The sequence below is a fragment of the Oryx dammah genome, unplaced genomic scaffold (genome assembly GCF_014754425.2).
Source record: "Oryx dammah isolate SB20612 unplaced genomic scaffold, SCBI_Odam_1.1 HiC_scaffold_5, whole genome shotgun sequence".
Lineage (NCBI taxonomy): Eukaryota > Metazoa > Chordata > Mammalia > Artiodactyla > Bovidae > Oryx > Oryx dammah.
Window position 1 is genome coordinate 26,459,054 of NW_024070189.1, and position 19,852 is coordinate 26,478,905.

Sequence of the window (19,852 nt, forward strand, 5' to 3'; positions counted from 1 at the left end):
CCACCCCCCTCTCCACAACATCTCTCTGGGTCATCCCCGTGTACCAGCCCCAAGCGTGCCGTATCCTGCATCAGACATAGACTGGCAATTCGATTCTTACATGATATTATACATGTTTCAATGCCATTCTCCCAAATCATCTCACCCTCTCCCTCTCCCTCTGAGTCCAAAAGTCCGCTATACACATCTGTGTCTTTTTTGCTGTCCTGCATACAGGGTCATCATTGCCATCTTCCTAAATTCCATATATATGTGTTAGTATACTGTATTGGTGTTTTTCTTTCTGGCTTACTTCACTCTGTATAATTGGCTCCAGTTTCATCCATCTCATCAGAACTGATTCAAATGTATTCTTTTTAACGGCCGAGTAATACTCCATTGTGTATATGTACCACAGCTTTCTTATCCATTCATCTGCTGATGGACATCTAGGTTGTTTCCATGTCCTGGCTATTATAAACAGTGCTGCGATGAACATTGGGGTACATGTGTCTCTTTCAATTCTGGTTTCCTCAGTGTGTATGCCCAGCAGTGGGATTGCTGGGTCATAAGGCAGTTCTATTTGCAATTTTTTAAGGAATCTCCACAATGTTCTCCATAGAGGCTGTACTAGTTTGCATTCCCACCAACAGTGTAGGAGGGTTCCCTTCTCTCCACACCCTCTCCAGCATTTATTGCTTGCAGATTTTTGGATCGCAGACATTCTGACTGGTGTGAAGTGGTACCTCATTGTGGTTTTGATTTGCATTTCTCTAATAATGAGTGATGTTGAGCATCTTTTCATGTTTTTGTTAGCCATCCGTATGTCTTCTTTGGAGAAATGTCTATTTAGTTCTTTGGCCCGTTTTTTGATTGGGTCATTTATTTTTCTGGAATTGAGCTGCAGGAGTTGCTTGTATATTTGTGAGATTAGTTGTTTGTCAGTTGCTTCATTTGCTATTATTTTCTCCCATTTGGAAGGCTGTCTTTTCACTTTGCTTATATTTTCCTTTGTTGTGCAGAAGCTTTTAATTTTAATTAGGTCCCATTTGTTTATTTTTGCTTTTATTTCCAGAATTCTGGGAGGTGGATCATAGAGGATCTTGCTGTGATTTATGTCAAAGAGTGTTTTGCCTATGTTCTCCTCCAGGAGTTTTATAGTTTCTGGTCTTACATTTAGATCTTTAATCCATTTTGAGTTTATCTTTGTGTGCGGTGTTAGAAAGTGATCTAGTTTCATTCTTTTACAAGTGGTTGACCAGTTTTCCCAGCACCACTTGTTAAAGAGATTGTCTTTACTCCATTGTATATTCTTGCCTCCTTTGTCAAAGATAAGGTGTCCATATGTGTGTGGATTTATCTCTGGGCTTTCTATTTTGTTCCATTGATCTATATTTCTGTCTTTGTGCCAATACCATACTGTCTTGATGACTGTGGCTTTGTAGTAGAGCCTGAAGTCAGGCAAGTTGATTCCTCCAGTTCCATTCTTCTTTCTCAAGATTGCTTTGGCTATTCAAGGTTTTGTGTATTTCCATACAAATCTTGAAATTATTTGTTCTAGTTCTGTGAAAAATATCGCTGGAAACTTGATAGGGATTGCATTGAATTTGTAAATTGCTTTGGGTAGTATACTCATTTTCACTATATTGATTCTTCCAATCCATGAACATGGTATATTTTTCCATCTATCAGTGTCCTCTTTGATTTCTTTCATCAGTGTTTTATAGTTTTCTATATATAGGTCTTTAGTTTCTTTAGGTAGATATATTCCTAAGTATTTTATTCTTTTTGTTGCAATGGTGAATGGAATTGTTTCCTTAATTTCTTTTTCTACTTTCTCATTATTAGTGTATAGGAATGCAAGGGATTTCTGTGTGTTGATTTTATATCCTGCAACTTTACTATATTCATTAATTAGCTCTAGTAATTTTCTGGTAGAGTCTTTAGGGTTTTCTATGTAGAGGATCATGTCATTTGCAAACAGTGAGAGTTTTACTTCTTCTTTTCCAATTTGGATTCCTTTTATTTCTTTTTCTGCTCTGATTGCTGTGGCTAAAACTTCCAGAACTATGTTGAATAGTAGTGGTGAAAGTGGGCACCCTTGTCTTGTTTCTGACTTTAGGGGAAATGCTTTCAATTTTTCATCATTGAGGATAATGTTTGCTGTGGGTTTGTCATATATAGCTTTTATTATGTTGAGGGATGTTCCTTCTATTCCTGCTTTCTGGAGAGTTTTTATCATAAATGGGTGTTGAATCTTGTCAAAGGCCTTCTCTGCATCTATTGAGATAATCATATGGCTTTTATTTTTCAATTTGTTAATGTGGTGAATTACATTGATTGATTTGTGGATATTGAAGAATCCTTGCATCCCTGGGATAAAGCCCACTTGATCTTTTTAATGTGTTGTTGGATTCTGATTGCTATTTTCAATCTTCACTAATAAATAAAAACGTTCCATTTTCAAATGTGACACTGTAAGCATTGTTATCTGAAAGCAGGGAAATTATAGTTGATTGTGCTTTGTCTCCTCAGATAAATTTACAGAGAAAAATGAGAGTTACTGGTGTGATTACTCAAGGAGCGAAGAGGATTGGAAGTCCAGAGTATATCAAATCCTACAAAATAGCATATAGTAATGATGGAAAAACCTGGACAATGTACAAAGCGAAAGGAACCAATGAAGACATGGTAAGTCTTCCATGTCATGCTTAATTTGAACATAACCTGTCATACATAATCTATTACCAAGTGACTACTGAATATTCAAAAGTAGTCCTATGTTGTTGAAAATAAATTTATGACTTTTTTAATAGGACCAGTGGTGTGTGGAGAGGGTAAGGAGTTATCCCAAATTATCAGTGTGTAGTAGCGACCATTTAAATCTTCCTCAGATTTTAACTGGTGGGACTATAGACACTTTATCACAAGGTTAGCATAGTCCTGTGCATAACAGTTATTTTAACAATAGTCAGCTTTAAATTTCATTTTATTGCTTTGACAGATGATCCTTCTCCTTAAATAAATACAGATCAAAACTGTTAAAGAAAAAATAAAATTTTTAAAGAGAAACACCGAGTTATAGAAAAATTAACTCTCTATTACTTAATATCTTAATATTAGAAGAAAGTTTTGTTATTCTGCAGAATAAAATATTCTAGAGGAATATTTATCTGTGTGCATCTTACATAATGATATTCAGTATCTCCTTTGCCCTTTCATATATTTCCAATTTTTAAATTAATTTTAACACAAATTTCTAATTTTAAAAAGCAGCAATGTAGTTCATTCCATTTAAAACTGAATCATTAAAATAGACTGATAAATTTTATGGAAGATTTTTTTTAATTAACTTGTTAAATGAACGTAAATAAGTTTTTTGATTACTAGGTTATATAAAAGATAAAGTGAAATGAGATTTAAAGGAATTAAAAATAACACATTTTAGCATTTAAATTTTAGAGATAAATTGGTTTTTCACTGGAGATATATATATAAAGAAATGAGTCTCTTATCCAATGATCTGGGACTTGAGGACTCAGACCCTAAAGCATCATAAATTTGATCACAGCTTGGAGAAGGAAATGGCAACCCACTCTAGTACTCTTGCCTGGAAAATCCCATGGACGGAGGAGCCTGGTAGGCTACAGTCCATGGGGTCATGAAGAGTTGGACACGACTGAGCAACTTCACTTTAGAGAAACTAAGTGATCAGGAAATAACACTGAAGGCTGGTTCCTAAAACAACATACATAATTACAAAGTTGCAAAATGAATAGATAGAGCCAGATCCCGAACTAAGTTGAGGAGGCATTTCCCTTTAGAAGCATTCCATTCTCAAGGACTGGACTTAAATTGATAAGCCCAACATAATAGGGTATAGATTAAGCCATAGGTTACAGTGGTTTACAGCTTTAACGAGGATTCTATCTATAGGTTTTAGATTTGCTTCTGATGGCAAAGTAAGTGAAAGTTGCTTAGTCATGTCCGACTCTTTGAAACACCATGGACTGGGTAGTCCATGAAATTCCCCAGGCCAGAATACTGGAGTGGGTAGCCTTTCCCTTCTCCAGGGGATCTTCCCAACCCAGGGATTGAACCCAGGTCTCCCCTACTGCAGGCGGATTCTTTACCAGCTGAGTGACAGGGGAAGCCCTGATGGCAAGGTGCTCTCTAAATGCCCCAGACCTCTAAATTATTTAATCCAGTCTTTGAGGGATTTGGTTGGGTAGGATATAGAGTCAATATTTGAAAATAGGTTTTTTTAAAAACTGCAATTAATTTTAAACTCTGTTATTTCTTTATATAGGTATTCCATGGAAATGTTGATAACAACACCCCGTATGCTAACTCTTTCACACCCCCCATAAAAGCTCAGTATGTGAGACTGTATCCCCAAGTTTGTCGAAGGCATTGCACTTTGAGAATGGAACTTCTTGGATGTGAACTGTCAGGTGAGTCTCATACCATCTCTTTTTGTGCTCTCTTTAAAGGAAAACAAAGCACAATTGTATGTAGTGTGTTGCTAGCTTGCAGTTTTTCAATATTCACAGATATTCATTTTTGCTACAAAATTTCTAAGGCTTGGTTCAGTGAGAAGGAGCAAGATTTAGAGGGTAAAAAATAAGCAAGTTCTAAAACACACTACCGAATAGGATTAATGTAGAAGGGGCAGTGTATTTCTTTTAGTGGTCAAAGAAAATACAACAAATTTTTACTGGAAACTCTTGTCAAATTTAAACGTCTTTTTAATTTTAATAGCAACTATGAGTTATGTTTTATGACAGAATTTCTGTGAAAATTGGAATCTACCTGACCTCATAAATTGCAGTTACATTTAGACTGTACAGCATAGAAAAGTAAGCTTTTTGTTTGTACATCTACCATAAGCGTTTCATTTCGTCTTTTTTTTTTCTTTAGGTTTTCCAAAACATGTAAATTTATCATTGTTTCCAAGGAGACAATACTTTAAAAACCAAGATTGCTACTATGAATTCCTAGGTTGTTATTATCTAGCAACTTACCTATTACCCAAAAAGTGGTTTTTAAACACAAAGATAACTACCAAACGACTCAAATTTAAATAATCCTAGTCCTCCTGGAGCTTCAAGACTAGATATAAAAATGAAGACTTTATGACTGGGTCTCTCAGTTGTTCACTTTCAATCTAGGTAGATTCTGAACTAAACAGAAAATCTTGCCCAGGCATTTCACTGTGCTGTATTTTTGGTGATGGTTCTTATATTTCTGTCATAAACATTTACAACTCTCTTTGTCAGTATGGCCTGAAATTTTGTTGAAACTACTGTGTTTTTTAAGAAAACTAAATATCCTTGTGTGTCCCACTTTTTAGTGTAACCTCCAAGTATGAGAGCCTTTTATATTTATAAACATTCCATTTAGGTAACATATCCCTGCAAAGAGACAACTGAGAGCATTTTATTCATTTCAAAAGGCTGCAGGTAATGGTTAAAATGCACACTTTATATCTATTTACCTTCTTGGGTTTATTTGTGATGTTAAGAAAGGGAATGGTTTTGAAGGAAATGCAAGAGACTGTTCAAAACAACCAAACTTTAAATGAACCTCTACATTTGAAGGAATTAGAGGCATTTGGGCAGAGGAGTGAATCTATTTTAAGAATCACACTTTCATATATGGGTTTTGGGTTTCCTTTATGAAGCAATCAGTGGTACAGATTTAGTACCATTAATTACCCCCATAGGGACGTTTTCCCTATTTTGGTAATTCGAGCAGGCTTACTGACTCCCCGTAACTCTCAGCAGAATTATTGCTGCACGGTGTTTATTTTGCGAGTCACTTCATCACCACAGGCCAGTATCATCCTCAACTCATTCATCATAAAGCAATCAAGAGGAAGCCCTCGTGCGATGAAGTCTGCTGCAAGTTCTATGCTTTTTAGTTGGTGAACATCACCCTCCCCAATTTTTCAGTCTTTTAATTCATGAAGGCCAGTCTCAGACATGGCACCGTTTACACCCTTAAGATATGAATATGTTTTACTTTCCAGTTTGACAAGAGATTATACCTGACCCTTTATGGATTTTTACATTTTCAGAAAGAAATCATACCCCATCTCCTGACCCCACAAATTTATTTTAAAAGTGTATACAGGGAATGATATCTCTTAAGGAATGTTTATAAAAGCTAGGGCACCTCAACTGTAAAAATAATCAGTTGTGTTGTTAATACTTTATTCTGTTCAGCTATTGTCCATCACATGGATACACATTGTGCATGCTGGTGAAAGAGTTAATGCTGCTGCTGAGTCGCTTCAGTCGTGTCCAACTCTGTGCGACTCCATAGACAGCAGCCCACCAGGCTCCCCCGTCCCTGGGATTCTCCAGGCAAGAACACTGGAGTGGGTTGCCATTTCCTTCTCCAACACATGAAGATGAAAAGAAAAAGTGAAGTCGCTCAGTCGTGTCTGACTCCCTGCGACCCCATGGACTGCAGCCCACCGGGCTCCTCTGTCCATGGGATTTTCCAGGCAAGAGTACTGGAGTGGGGTGCCGTTGCCTTCTCCAGAAAGAGTTAATATGTATGTATAAAATATTATGGATGAGAAGGTAAATTCATGGTATGAGGCAAATTGGCAGGAGAGACTAGCTATAACACTCGGCAATAAACAGTAACATAATGTATAAACTATTTCCCACAGTCCAGTGCAACAGTGTAAAGCCCAAGGCTGCCTTATAGGAGTCAATAAACTGTTATAAGATCTCTCAGTGTATGAGATAGCAGTTAATCATTTCCCAGACACTTAAAAAAAGGAAATTCCCCAATATTCTCTGAAAGAGATGTGACTTAAGATGCTTAGAATGAAATGTATCATGATCATAATTAGTAGAGGAATAATCATTCATTCATTCTTTGAGCAAATTATTCAGCACCTCCTCTGGGCAATAAAGTGGGCAATGAAATGAATTCTGTGGCTAAGTAGAAGTGGTCAAAGTAAAGGTGCTCCTTTTCTATCCAATACATCAAGTACTGTGTTATCTCACAAAAGGAGAAAAACAAATATGTTTCCTTTCACTTGTGTCTCTTCCAAAAGCTAAGGAAGCAGTTGTACAAAGTTCCAGTGGCAAGGTAGGAGGACAGAGAGTTGGTGGTGATGATAGATGAACGAGTCAGAAATCTGACTGATTATTATTATTATCAGTCATAATACAGAGAACACATGTTGATTTATAATTGCTTGAAGACAAGCAGGGTGCTACTAAAACTTTAGAACTTTCTGGAATCTTTTAGATTTGTCATGAATTTTTGAGGATATTAGCAGTTGGTCATGAATTTTTTTTCTTTTCTAGAATTTATACTTAGGATCTAGAACTATTTATGAGACCTGCGATATAGGTTTCCTATGGCAGCAAGACTTGAGCTAGACATCCAGTTGGCTGAACTTCTGTGTCAGTTTTTGTCATTTTGCATAGATAGGAGTTTTCTAGAAGGTACAGGTGAAGACAAACATGAAAGAGACTCAAGAAGGAAGAACTGATTTAGATTGACCAGAACAGAAAGCAAGTAATTGTAGTTAAAATTAGTTTTATCAAAGAAGAGTTTAAGCCACCTCTCTTACAGTTAAAATACTTAGTTTTAGAAACCACAGTCAGTCATAATATATTCTTTAATACCCACTGATATGCTGACTTGTGGATGTAACATTGTCACCTGTTGCAATGAATTTTATGGAAATAATAAATTAGCTAACATTTGCTGAATGCTAGCTACATGCCAGCACTGTTTCTAAATAGTTGATTAACTACTTTTTTTTTTAATTTTACTTTACAATTCTGTATTGGTTTTGCCATACATTGACATGAATCCACCACGGGTGTACATGTGTTCCCAAACATGAACCCCCCTCCCATCCCCCTCCCCACAACATCTCTCTGGGTCATCCCCGTGTACCAGCCCCAAGTGTGCCATATCCTGCATCGGACATAGACTGGCGATTCGATTCTTACATGATATTATACATGTTTCAATGCCATTCTCCCAAATCATCTCACCCTCTCCCTCTCCCTCTGAGTCCAAAAGTCCACTATACACATCTGTGTCTTTTTTGCTGTCCTGCACTAACTACTTTTTTAAAATACTTCTTTGAGGTCATTTTTAGTATTACCCATCCAATCAAGAAACATCCACAAGCCTATTATCCTCACCCAACAGAGACAGACAGAATGAAAACCACAATCACAAAAAACTAACCACACTGATCATATGGATCACAGCCTTGTCTAACTCCATGAAACTATGAGCCATGCTGTGTCGAGCCACCCAAGACAGATGGGTCATTGTGGACAGTTCTCACAAAATCTGGCCCACTGGAGAAGGGAATGGCAAACCCCTTCATTATTTTTGCCTGGAGAATTCCATGAACAGTATGAACAGGCAAAAAGATATGACACTGAAAGATGAACTCCCCAGATGGGTAGGTGCCCAATATGCTACTGGTGAAGAGTGGAGGAATAACTCCAGAAAGAATGAAGGGGCTGAGCCAAAGCAGAAACAACACCCAGCTGTGGATGTGACTGGTGATGGAAGTAAAGTCCAATGCTATAAAGAGCAATACTGCATAGGAACCTGGAAGGTTAGATCAATGAATCAAGGTAAATTGGAAGTGGTCAAACAGGAGATGTCAAGAGTGAACATCGACATTTTAGAATTCAGTGAACTAAAATGGACTAAAATGGGCAAGTTTAATTCAGATGACCATTACATCTACAACTGTGGGCAAGAATCCCTTAGAAGAAATGGAGTAGCCCTCTTAGCCAACAAAAAGTCCAAATGCAGTACTTGGGCGCAATCTCAAAAATGAAAGAATGATTTCTCTTCTCTTACAAGGCAAGCCATTCAATATCACGGTAATCCAAGTCTATGCCCCAAATCTTCCCTGATAACTTAGTTGGTAAAGAATCAGCCTGCAATGCAGGAGACCCCAGTTTGATTCCTGGAGAAGGGATAGGCTACCCACTCCAGTATTCTTGGGCTTCCTTTGTGGCTCATCTGGTAAAGAATCTGCCTGCAATGCGGGAGACCTGGGTTCAGTCCTGGGTTGGGAAGATCCCCTGGAGAAGGGAAAGGCTACAAACTCCAGCATTCCAGCCTGAGAATTCCATGGACTGTATAGTACATAGGGTTGCAAAGAGTTGGACCCAACTGAGTGGCTTTCTGGGAAAGATTGAAGGCAGGAGGAGAAGGGGATGACAGAGGATGAGATGGTTGGGTGGCATCACCTACTCAATGGACATGAGTTTGGGGAAACTCTGGAAGTTGGTGATGGACAGAGAGGCCTGGCATGCTGCATTCATGGGGTCACAAAGAGTTGGACACAACTGAGTGATTGAACTGAACTGAACTGAGATGAGTGGCTTTCACTTTTCATGCCCCAAATACTAATGCCAAAGAAGCTGAACAGTTCAGTGGCAATCTAAAAGACCTTCTAAACTTCCAAAAAAAAAAAAAAAAAAAGATGTCCTTTTCATCATAGGGGACTGGGATGTAAAAGTAAGAAGTCAAGAGATCCCTGGAGTAACAGGCAAGTTTAGCCTTGGAGTACAAAATGAACAAGGCAAAGGTAACAGTTTTGCCAAGAGAACACACTGGTTAGAGCAAACACCCTCTTCCAAGAACACAAGAGATGACTCTACACTTGGATATCACCAGATGGTCAATAACAAAATCAGATTGATAATATTCTTTGCAGCCAAAGATGGAGAAGCTCTATACTGTCAGCAAAAACAAGACTGTGAGCTGACTGTAGCTCATATCATGAACTTCTTGTTGCAGAATTCAGATTTAAATTGAAGGAAGTAGGGAAAACCACTAGTCCATTCAGGAATGACCTAAATCAAATCCCTTATAATTACACAGTTGAAGTGACAAATAGATTCAAGCAATTTCATCTGATAGATAGTATCCCTGAAGAACTATGGACAGAGGTTCATAAGATTGTACAGGGCCCATTGATTGAAACCACCCCCCCCCAAAAAAAAAGAAATGCAAAATGGCAAAATGGTTGTCTAAGGAGGCCTTATAAATTGCTGAGAAAATAGAGAAACCAAAGGTAAAAGAAAAAAGGAAAGATATATCCATCTGAGTGCAGAGTTCCAGAGAATAACAAGGAGAGATAAGAAAGCCTTCTTAAGTGATCAAAGCAAAGAAATAGAGGAAAGCAATAGAACAGGAAAGACTAAAGATCTCCTCAAGAAAATTAGAGATACAAAGGGAACATTTCATGCAAAATGGGAACAGAAAAGGACAAAAATGGTATGGACCTAACTGAAGTGGAAGATATTAAGAAGAGGTGGCAATACATAGAAGACTATACAAAAATATCTTAATGACCCAGATAACCACACTGGTGTGATCACTCACCTAGAACCAGACATCCTGGAGTACAAAGTCAAGTGAGCCATAGAAAGCATCACTACAAACAAAGCTAGTGGAGGTGATGAAATTCGAGCTGAGCTATTTCAAATCCTAAAAGATGATGTGGTGAAAGTGCTGCACTCAATATGCGAGCATATATGGAAAACTCAGCAGTGGCCAGAGGACTGGAAAAGGTCTACTTCCATTCCAATCCAAAAGAAAGGCAATGCCAAAGAATGCTCAAACTGCTGTGCAGTTTCACTCATCTCACACGCTGGCAAAATAATGCTCAAAATTTTCCAAACTAGGCTTCAGTAGTATGTGAACTGAGAACTTCCAGATGTTCAAGCTGGATTTAGAAAAGGCAGAGAAACCAGAGACCAAATTGCCAATATCCATTGGATCATTGAAAAACCAAGAGAATTCCAGAAAAACGTCCACTTCTGCTTCATTGACTACGCTAATTCTTGGACTCTGTTGATCACAACAAACTGTGGAAAATTCTTAAAGAGATAAGAATACTAGATCACCTTACCTGCCTCCTGAGAAATCTGTATGCAGGTCAAGAAACAACAGTTAGAACCAGACATGAAGCAAAGGACTGGTTCCAAATGGGGAAAGGAGTACATCAAGGCTGTATATTGTCACCCTGCTTATTTAACTTATATGCAGAGTACACCATGCAAAATGCCAGGCTGGATGAAACACAAACTAGAATCAAGATTGCTGGAAGAAATATCAATCACCCCAGATATGCAGATGATACAACCCTTATGGCAGGAACTAAAGAGCCTCTTGATGAGAGTGCAAGAGGAGAGTGAAAAAGTTGGCTTAAAACTCAACATTCAGAAAACCAAAATCATGGAATCTGGTACCATCACTTCACGGCAAATAGATGGGGAAACAGTGGAAACAGTGGCTGACTTTATTTTTCTGGGTTCCAAAATTACTGCAGATGGTGACTGCAGCCATGAAATTAAAAGACACTTGCTCCTTGGAAGAAAAGCTATGACCAACCTAGATAGCATATTAAAAAGCAGAGACATTACTTTGCTGACAAAGGTTGTCTAGTCAAAGCTATGATTTTTCTAGTAGTCATCAATGGATGTGAGAGTTGGACCATAAACAAAGCTGAGCACCAAAGAATTGATGCTTTTGACCTGTGTTGTTGGAGAAGATTCTTGAGATTCCCTTGGACTGCAAGGAGATCCAACCAGTGAATCCTAAAGGAAATCAATCCTGAATGTTCATGGAAGGACTGATACTGAAGCTGAAGTGCCAATACTTTGGCTACCTGATGCGAAGGGCTGACTCATTGGAAAAGACCCTGATGCTAGGAAAGATTGAAGGCAGGAGGAAAAGGGGTAACAGAGGTTGAGATTGTTGGATGACATCACCAACTCAATGTATGTGAGTTTGAGCAAGCTCTGGGAGTTGGTAATGGACAGGGAGATCTGGTGTCCTACAGTCCATGGGGTCACAAAGAGTTGGACATGTCTGAGCGACTGAACTGAACTTATTATCACCATTTAACAGGTGATAAGACTGAGGCACAAACAGGTTTAGTAATAGGTATATGGCGACACATCTAATAAGCACCAGTTGAGTGTGAAGAGATGGCATTGATCAGAGAAGTCTCATATTTTATCTTCTTTTTCTTGATGATCACACTACCTTGTGTGTTCTTTGGCCAAAATGTAAAAGTTTACAAACGAAGACTCAACTGCTGGCTAATGTAATCATATAATCACACTGCATTTTACAAGGTTTATGAATGTAAGTTTGTCACAGTTGCAACTCAAGATTATGAAATTCTGTGTATATGTACACATATGGACTAGATTTTTCAAAAACAAACAAACCCAAATTTCATACCATGTCATACCTGAAAATATATGTGGCAGACTTGAGAATCTTCAAAAAATATCCACTACTAAAAGTTTTTGAGTATAATTGAAACACAAAAATTTATGAAAAGGCTGTCCAGTCATGGATTTTGCTAGAATTAGCTCATTTCTTCTGTTACCTATTAAATTTTATACTAGCACAAAGCAGGGCACATGGTAAACACCAAATAAATAATAGCTTCTTACCTTCCAGAAGAAGCCATATTGGTACTATAAGAGTCACTGATAATGATTAACAGGTTTTTTGGAACATAAAATACTGTCCAGTTTAGAATATAACATCGGAGCAGTTTGTGAAAATGACATTGTCCTGGGAGAATTTTCATTTGCAGTGTTATAGAAACAGATAAAAGAAAACCAAATATATTTTCTGAGAAAATGTTCCAATTTTAAGGACAAAATGAAACTGTTGAGAACCAGGGACCCGTTATGAGGCTATCAGTAATGAGATAGGAGAGAGCATTTCAACATTGTTTTCATTTTGCAAAATCATATATCAGAGAAAAGTAGTTTGAATTGTCTGTCTTGTTTTCAATTTTTCCAAAATATATTCAGACAGAATAGTTTGAATTGGCTATCTTGTTTTTCGATTTTGTTTCAGATTTATTTCTGATTATAGCCTTTTTTTGACTTTAGATGCTCTCTCTTTGGGGGAATGAATAGCATTATGCTTAATCTTCTCTTGCCTATCTAAAATGAATGCTGCAGACTTTCAGGGTGATAAATTATCTTTCTCATGGCACCCTTCTCATTTTCTTCCAGGCTGTTCTGAGCCTCTGGGGATGAAATCAGGACATATACAAGACTATCAGATCACTGCCTCCAGCATCTTCAGAACTCTCAATATGGACATGTTCACTTGGGAACCAAGGAAAGCCCGACTGGACAAGCAGGGCAAAGTGAATGCCTGGACCTCCGGCCACAATGACCAATCACAGTGGCTACAGGTAATATTTTCTAAAAATGTCTCACAACCCACTGTCAGTCTTCCTTATAAGATTTCCTGTTAGTTAGGTGTCTGTAGGAGTCATTACCTTCATGCTAATTTAAATGTATCTTCCTGTTTGGCTGAACTAAATGAGTAAAACAAAAATTCCTTATGAATTCATTTTCATGTGTTGTTTTTATGCTGATGTTGATTTATCGAAGCTACTGTCAGATTGAGGCAGCAGAGTGAACCAAATCACACTATGTATAGGTCAATTCAATTGATTATGTGATCATTTGCATTTTAACTCTCATCTATTCTAATGCTCTGTGTCAATATTGGTTTGAAAGCATCACAGCAGAAATCCAAACCACTTTGAAATCATGCCACTGACCTGCAGATTGTTCCCATAGAATCATGACTCATGGCTTATTAGCCCTTTACCTGTGGTTGCTAAGCAATGGAGTGATTTGATTACATTCTCATAAGAGTGCTTGCTTATAGAAGGAAAGCATAGACATTGCAGAGTGTGTTTATCATTTGCAAATGAGGTAAAGTTACAGTCAGTGCTTTTTAAAACAACCTTCTTGAAATGCATTTATTTGTGGAGTACTTTTAAGTAGGCACAAATTTGTTAATGTCTTCTGTGGCAAAGTAAGACAGCTTAATTCCATCATGAGCTCATTTTATTTGAGAAAGATGAGTTCTCCTCTTACTGATTTTTATGCTGCATTTATGAGTTTCAAAGTTGTGGTAATTCACTGTATTTCTGGAAATAGCGAAAACAATTACAATAGCAAATCTCACCCCTCATCGAACCAAATCTGCACATATGACATTGTTCTTACCACATCACTTGAAATTTTTCAGTCTCTTCTTTCTTGACCTTACTTTTCCCTACTCTTACTTTTTCACTATTCTTATTTTTTTCTTTACTGTCTGTGACATTATGTCTGGATCTTTATTGATCTGAAGCTTTATTAAGATCTTGCATTACCATATACTATGCATAATTATGTATGTCTTTCTCCTTTTACCATTCTTTGAGCTTTTTGAAGGTAGGTTTTATATACACATAAAAAACAGTAAGTATTTATCATCCCACAACCTAGTCTTATGTCCTTGTGTATAAGTAGCAATACTACTTAATGAAATAAGTCATTGGATAAACGTCTGTGATGCACCTGTGAGGCATCCCAGAGCATGATAAATAGTGACGGTACAGAAGCGAGCAACACGGTTTGTATTCCTAAGACATCACCTGTTTCATCAACCATTGTTCTTATTTGGTTTGGATGACACCACAGTTTGTTTATCTTCATCCTTTTAGCTGGTTCTTCACACTATCCTTCCCCAGGCCACCCTTCCAGGTTGTTATTTTCCTAACAACCTCACTCTCACCAGCTCCATACACTCACCTTAACTAATTTAGCAAGAACTGGTTATTTCAACTACTGGAATGGATTCAACTGCTTTAACATTCTATTACTTCTCATCATCCCCACTGCCACTTCCAAGATCTAGGCCACTGCCCTCTTTCACCCGGGTTTTTGCAGAAGCCTCCTAACCAGCCTTCTGACTTCTGGCCTTACTCTCTAAACACCTATTTCCAAGACTGCCATCCATGTGAATTTTTTCTGAAGTGTAAATGTGATTCTTTTACTCCTTTTTTAAACCCTTCAGTTGTTCCCTATCAGCCACAGAATAAAGGGCAGCTTCCTTAAGATAGCCTAAAAATCTGTTTGTGATTTGGCCTTAATTCATCTCTTACCACCCTTCTAATTTTGCTTCAGTTTCTCAAACTAAACAACACTATCTCTCTCTTCCCCATCCTTTATAAATATCGTCTTCCTGGAGAAAAAGAATGGAAAGAGCACCTCTGCCCACAATATCTCAGCCTTCTGTTGGTTAAATACTTCAACTGCAGTTTTGCTTTTCTGTAGCTGTGCTTTTCTCTGGGAAGGCTTTGCTGCCAGCTCCATCCCATACCACATCTGGCTTAAATTTTCTCCTGGATATACTGTGTCCTCTATAATTTTCTCACAGTCCATTATCACAATCCACTGGAAATTGTGTTTTTGTGCTGCATTACTTGCTCAGGGCAGATGGAACCACATTTGTCTTTTTTCTACTTTCTCAACCTGTTGTCCAGTACCTAACTACGTAACCTGTCACAACATCTGACATGTGGTAGGCACTCAGTAAATACTGTTTTTGTCTATTTAAAGTATAATTGATTTATGATATTGTGATGGTTTCATGTGTACAGCACAGTGATTCAATCTTACACATATATATGTAAGATATATATATATATATATTCATTTTTAAATTCTTTTCCCTGATAGGTTATTACAAAATATTGAGTATAGTTCCCTGTGCCATACAGTAGGTCCTTGTGGGTCATCTTTTTTATATATAACAGTGTGTATATATTAATTTCAACCTCCTAATTTATCCTTTCCCTATCCCCTTTCCCTTTTGGTAACCATAGGTTTGTTTTCTATGTCTGTGGGTCTGTGTAAGTGATAGCATATGATCTTGGTCCTTCTCTGCCTGGCTTATTTCACTTAGTACGATAATCTCGAGGTCCATCCATGTTGCTGCAAATGGCATCACTTCATTATTTTTCATTGGCTGAATATTTTCCATTGTATCTATATGCAGCATCCTCTTTATCCCTTCATCTGTAGCTGGATATTTAGGTGTTTCAATGTCTTGGCAGTTGTAAATGTTAGTAGTGCTGCAGTGAACACTGGTCGCAAGTGTCTTTTTGAAGTGTAGTTTTCCCCAGCTAGATGCCCAGGAGTGGGATCACAGGATCATATTATAAGCCTGTGTTTAGTTTCTTAAGGAACCTCTGTATTGTTTTCCACTGTGGCTGTATCACTTTACATTCTCACGATAAGTACTGCTGAATGAAAGAATGAATTCATCCATCAAAGTATTATTTAAGTTATTGATTTATACTTAAAATGCATATAATTTGATCCCTAGTGTGAGACCAACTACTAACATCCTCAAAATTTTGAGTAATATTTGAAAAGTAAATCTAAAAGGTCATATTAAAAGTCTAACCTTTTTACTAAAAGAACTGGATAGCTTTTGTGAACTTTTCAAGTTCTTATTTAGAAGAGACCATGGAGAATTTCCTTTCCATTTGTTAGACTTGAATGGTGAAGTTAAACTTGTTCTTTGTCATTATACAATACTTTTAAAATTGAAAACATACCAGTCATATCTCAGATTCACTGGGTATGGCTAATGTTTGTGAATCATAATGCCACGTGAAATAAAATATTTTACACCCCATAAGTAATTCAAAAAGGCTGATAGACTCTAGAAATACCCACATAATAGTATTGCCAATGGAAAATTTCTCTAGAAAGATAAAACAAGTATTTTTACGTACATGAATCAGGATGTAATGTTCAGTGCACACCTTCATCCATCACTTTTTTTAAGATGACCTTTCATCTGTCTTCTTAAAGTCACTTGCATGCTGAAATTGATTCATTCTGTTGGTGACAGATTTTCTGTCAATGCAAGGACCAATTCTTTGAGTATGTCTATTCTTTTGTTGTGTCAAAACATATTCAGAATCTCCAAGGCAAGGGAAATTGACATCTTTACTTATTTTTTTTTCTTTTTTGACATCATGCAAGAAAAAGCTCCAGCACTGTGACTATTTTTAGTGCTTTCTCCTCAAGAGAGTAGAATCTGTTCAACTGTACATTGTTATACTTGTATCTTTGTTGGAAATAAGATTAATATTTTCATAGATAATGTTTAGGGTGATTTTTTTTAATTTTTGGTATACAGTCAATTTTTATCCTTATTTGGGGCTTCTGAATTTATAAATTTTAGCTGTAATCTTAACTAAGATGCATTGCTTTAGAGAAATAGCTCTTCAGAAGAGAAACTATGATGGTAATTTAAATTCTCTTCTTTCATTATTGATCTCCTGTTAATTTTTTAAAAATTATTTGATATGCCAACTATACATGTAACCCTCTAGTAATGAGAGCTTTATATAAGTTTTGTAGTTTTTTCCAAAACTTAATCATATATTATCTGGAAATACAATTGAAAATGAATCCTCAAAAACCCTTTATGCCTAATTGTGATATATTTTAAGGAATACCTATGCATTCTTTTAAGAAATTCTTATGTATTCAAATATCACTTTAATATTTATTCCTATTGTTACTCTAATGTTGCTTCTAGTCTCTTCTCTAAAGTCAGAATCTCAGAAATTCCTCAACCAAATGTTTTTGTGGGATTTATTTGGAGTGATCTTACCTAATTGATTTGCTTCCTTGAGCTACTGTTAATCTTATAATCATCATAATATTTCTGTATGAACGTGGTAAAAATGTGTTAAGTCCACAAGCAGTCCTAAATGAGAGGCATTTTTCAGACCTCTGAAAAACCATTATCCCATCTCTTGATATGTTTGATGGTCTCTTAAGCTTTAAGCAGGAAATTCTATCAGTGTGTTTTCCAGAAGCCTACAGAGGTTAAATTGTAAGTTCTGCTTTTAAGCAGTCTTACTATACCTAAGTTGAAAGGTCATAATGCAATCATTCCTGACTTGGAGTTGAACATTCTTAACACATGGTTACACTAGATTTTAAACCCTGTTTTCAGATAAAGTGACATTTTAAACAAATTGAATTTACAGAGATCTTTTAGAATCAAACCAGGCCCCTCTGTCCATGGAATTCTCCAGGCAAGAATGCTAGAGTGGGTAGCCATTCCCTTCTCCAGGGGATCTTCCCAACCCAAAGTCTCCTGCATTATAGGCAGATTCTTTACCATCTGAGCCACCAGAGAAGCCCATAAAATAAAGTAAGCAAATTGAATTTACAGAGGTCTTTTAGAATCAAGCTATTACCTCCTGTGTTATTTTCTAAGCAAAAACCCAGAAATTTTGTTGGGCTTTAACATGGAATAAATAAGACAAATAACAGAAAAGACGAAGCACATAGTAAATACCCAGCAACTAGTTCCCTTCTTTCTCTTTCTGGTGGCTTTTGATAAAACAGGAGAACATCATCTGACATCAATATTAACCAAGCAGAAAGATATGCATATGTATTTTTGCTTCTTCCAAAGGAAATTTCCAATAAAACTATGAAATGGAAATATCATTAGTTCAGTTACAGACTAAGCAATGTTGATATACACATTTGCATTGGCAGACAAAAACTGTAAATATTTTTGTTTAGGCAGCATCAGCTGTTTTTCAGATTCTTTACCTGAGAGTAGTAATAATATTATTACTAACTTAAAAAGAACATTATGTCATTTAGCAGTGTTCTGTACTGAAATCATGCCCTTTTTAGAATGGCTGCATGCTTTTAAAGTTCATTTTCAGGCTGTTTTCAAAAGATTGAGTAAATTCCCTTTTGTTTATGCTCAGATTATACAAGTGATTAAAATTCAGCATGAGGTTCAGATGTTTCGTGACATTCTATCAGGAGTAGATGTATTATTGTTGATAATCTTCAAAATTGTGAAGAAATATTTTGCTGTAGTAGATGCATGTAAACAAAGAACACTATGAATTAACTTGCTTTGATTAAAAACTTTTGAATAAGACATCATAAATTTTCTGTGTATATACCCATTGCCCTATTTATTGGTGGTGACTAAAGAAAATGGATAGCTCACCATCTGTAATTGAATCTATTAAAAAAATTTCAGATTTCATAAAGAGTAGCATAAGATAAATGACTAATAGGAAGAAAAATGTCACAGTGTCACTTAAGAAATGACCTTTTGTTCTGTTTTATGAGACATTTGCTAATTTAAGGTAGTTTGCATATTATTTCAACCAAATTAGTAGAATTAATAGAGTTGTTAGACTGCATACTTTAATGCTGACCTTTGTCAAAATTGCAGCTAACCCTACACAGTTTCATTTCAATACTAATTTTGGGGAAATGTGTAAGAAAGCAATTGAATTTAGGTTTTCAAATTAAATAAGCCTTATTTAATTTAGTCCATTTCATATTTTTAAAAGGGAGTATTGTAGCCATAAAATTTATTAACTTTTTTCAAGCCATTAACTTCCCTTGCCTTCTGGACAATTCATATAGAGAAAAGCTAAAGGAAAGATTTTTGAAGATCAAGGGGCCTCTAGGCCACTGGAAAACATTTGGCAAGAAGAAGGAATATTCTGATTTCTGATTCACTCTTTCAATATTTCATATATAGGCAACAGTAAGCCTACATGAAGGGTTCAGTTATAAAGCAAATCTAAAAGGGATCGAATAATGAAACAATTTATGCAGGATTATAAAACATCTTCTATTTTTCATAAATAGTAATGTATTTTGGAGTGCATTAAATGAGTCAAAGGAGGGCTATACTTTGCTTGGACTATAAATTCACCTTTAAATTTGTTTATAATTTTATAATATCAAAGGAAATCTCCACAATCCAATTAGGAAATTTAAGAAATCCTTTTTCTTAAAGAGTTATTCATTTATTTTTGGCTGCTCTAGGTCCTTGTTGCTGCACATAGACTTTCTCTAGTTGTGGTGGGTGGGGGCTGCTCTCCACTTGCAGGGCGTGGTCTTCTGATTGCAGTGGCTTCTCTTGCTGCAGAGCGCAGGCTCTAGGCTGTGTGGACTTC

The 19,852-nt window shown here is 36.6% G+C and overlaps 1 protein-coding gene across 2 annotated transcripts in view; it reads left to right on the plus strand.

The window, feature by feature from the left end:
* EDIL3 (EGF like repeats and discoidin domains 3) overlaps positions 1–19,852 on the plus strand; it is a 467,856-nt gene that overhangs the window by 320,811 nt on the left and 127,193 nt on the right. For both annotated transcript variants that reach the window (XM_040239416.1, XM_040239417.1), the window contains 3 exons: positions 2,515–2,670; positions 4,289–4,433; positions 13,044–13,228. In XM_040239416.1, the coding sequence (XP_040095350.1) occupies positions 2,515–2,670; positions 4,289–4,433; positions 13,044–13,228 (486 nt within the window). The remainder of the gene's footprint in view (positions 1–2,514; positions 2,671–4,288; positions 4,434–13,043; positions 13,229–19,852) is intronic.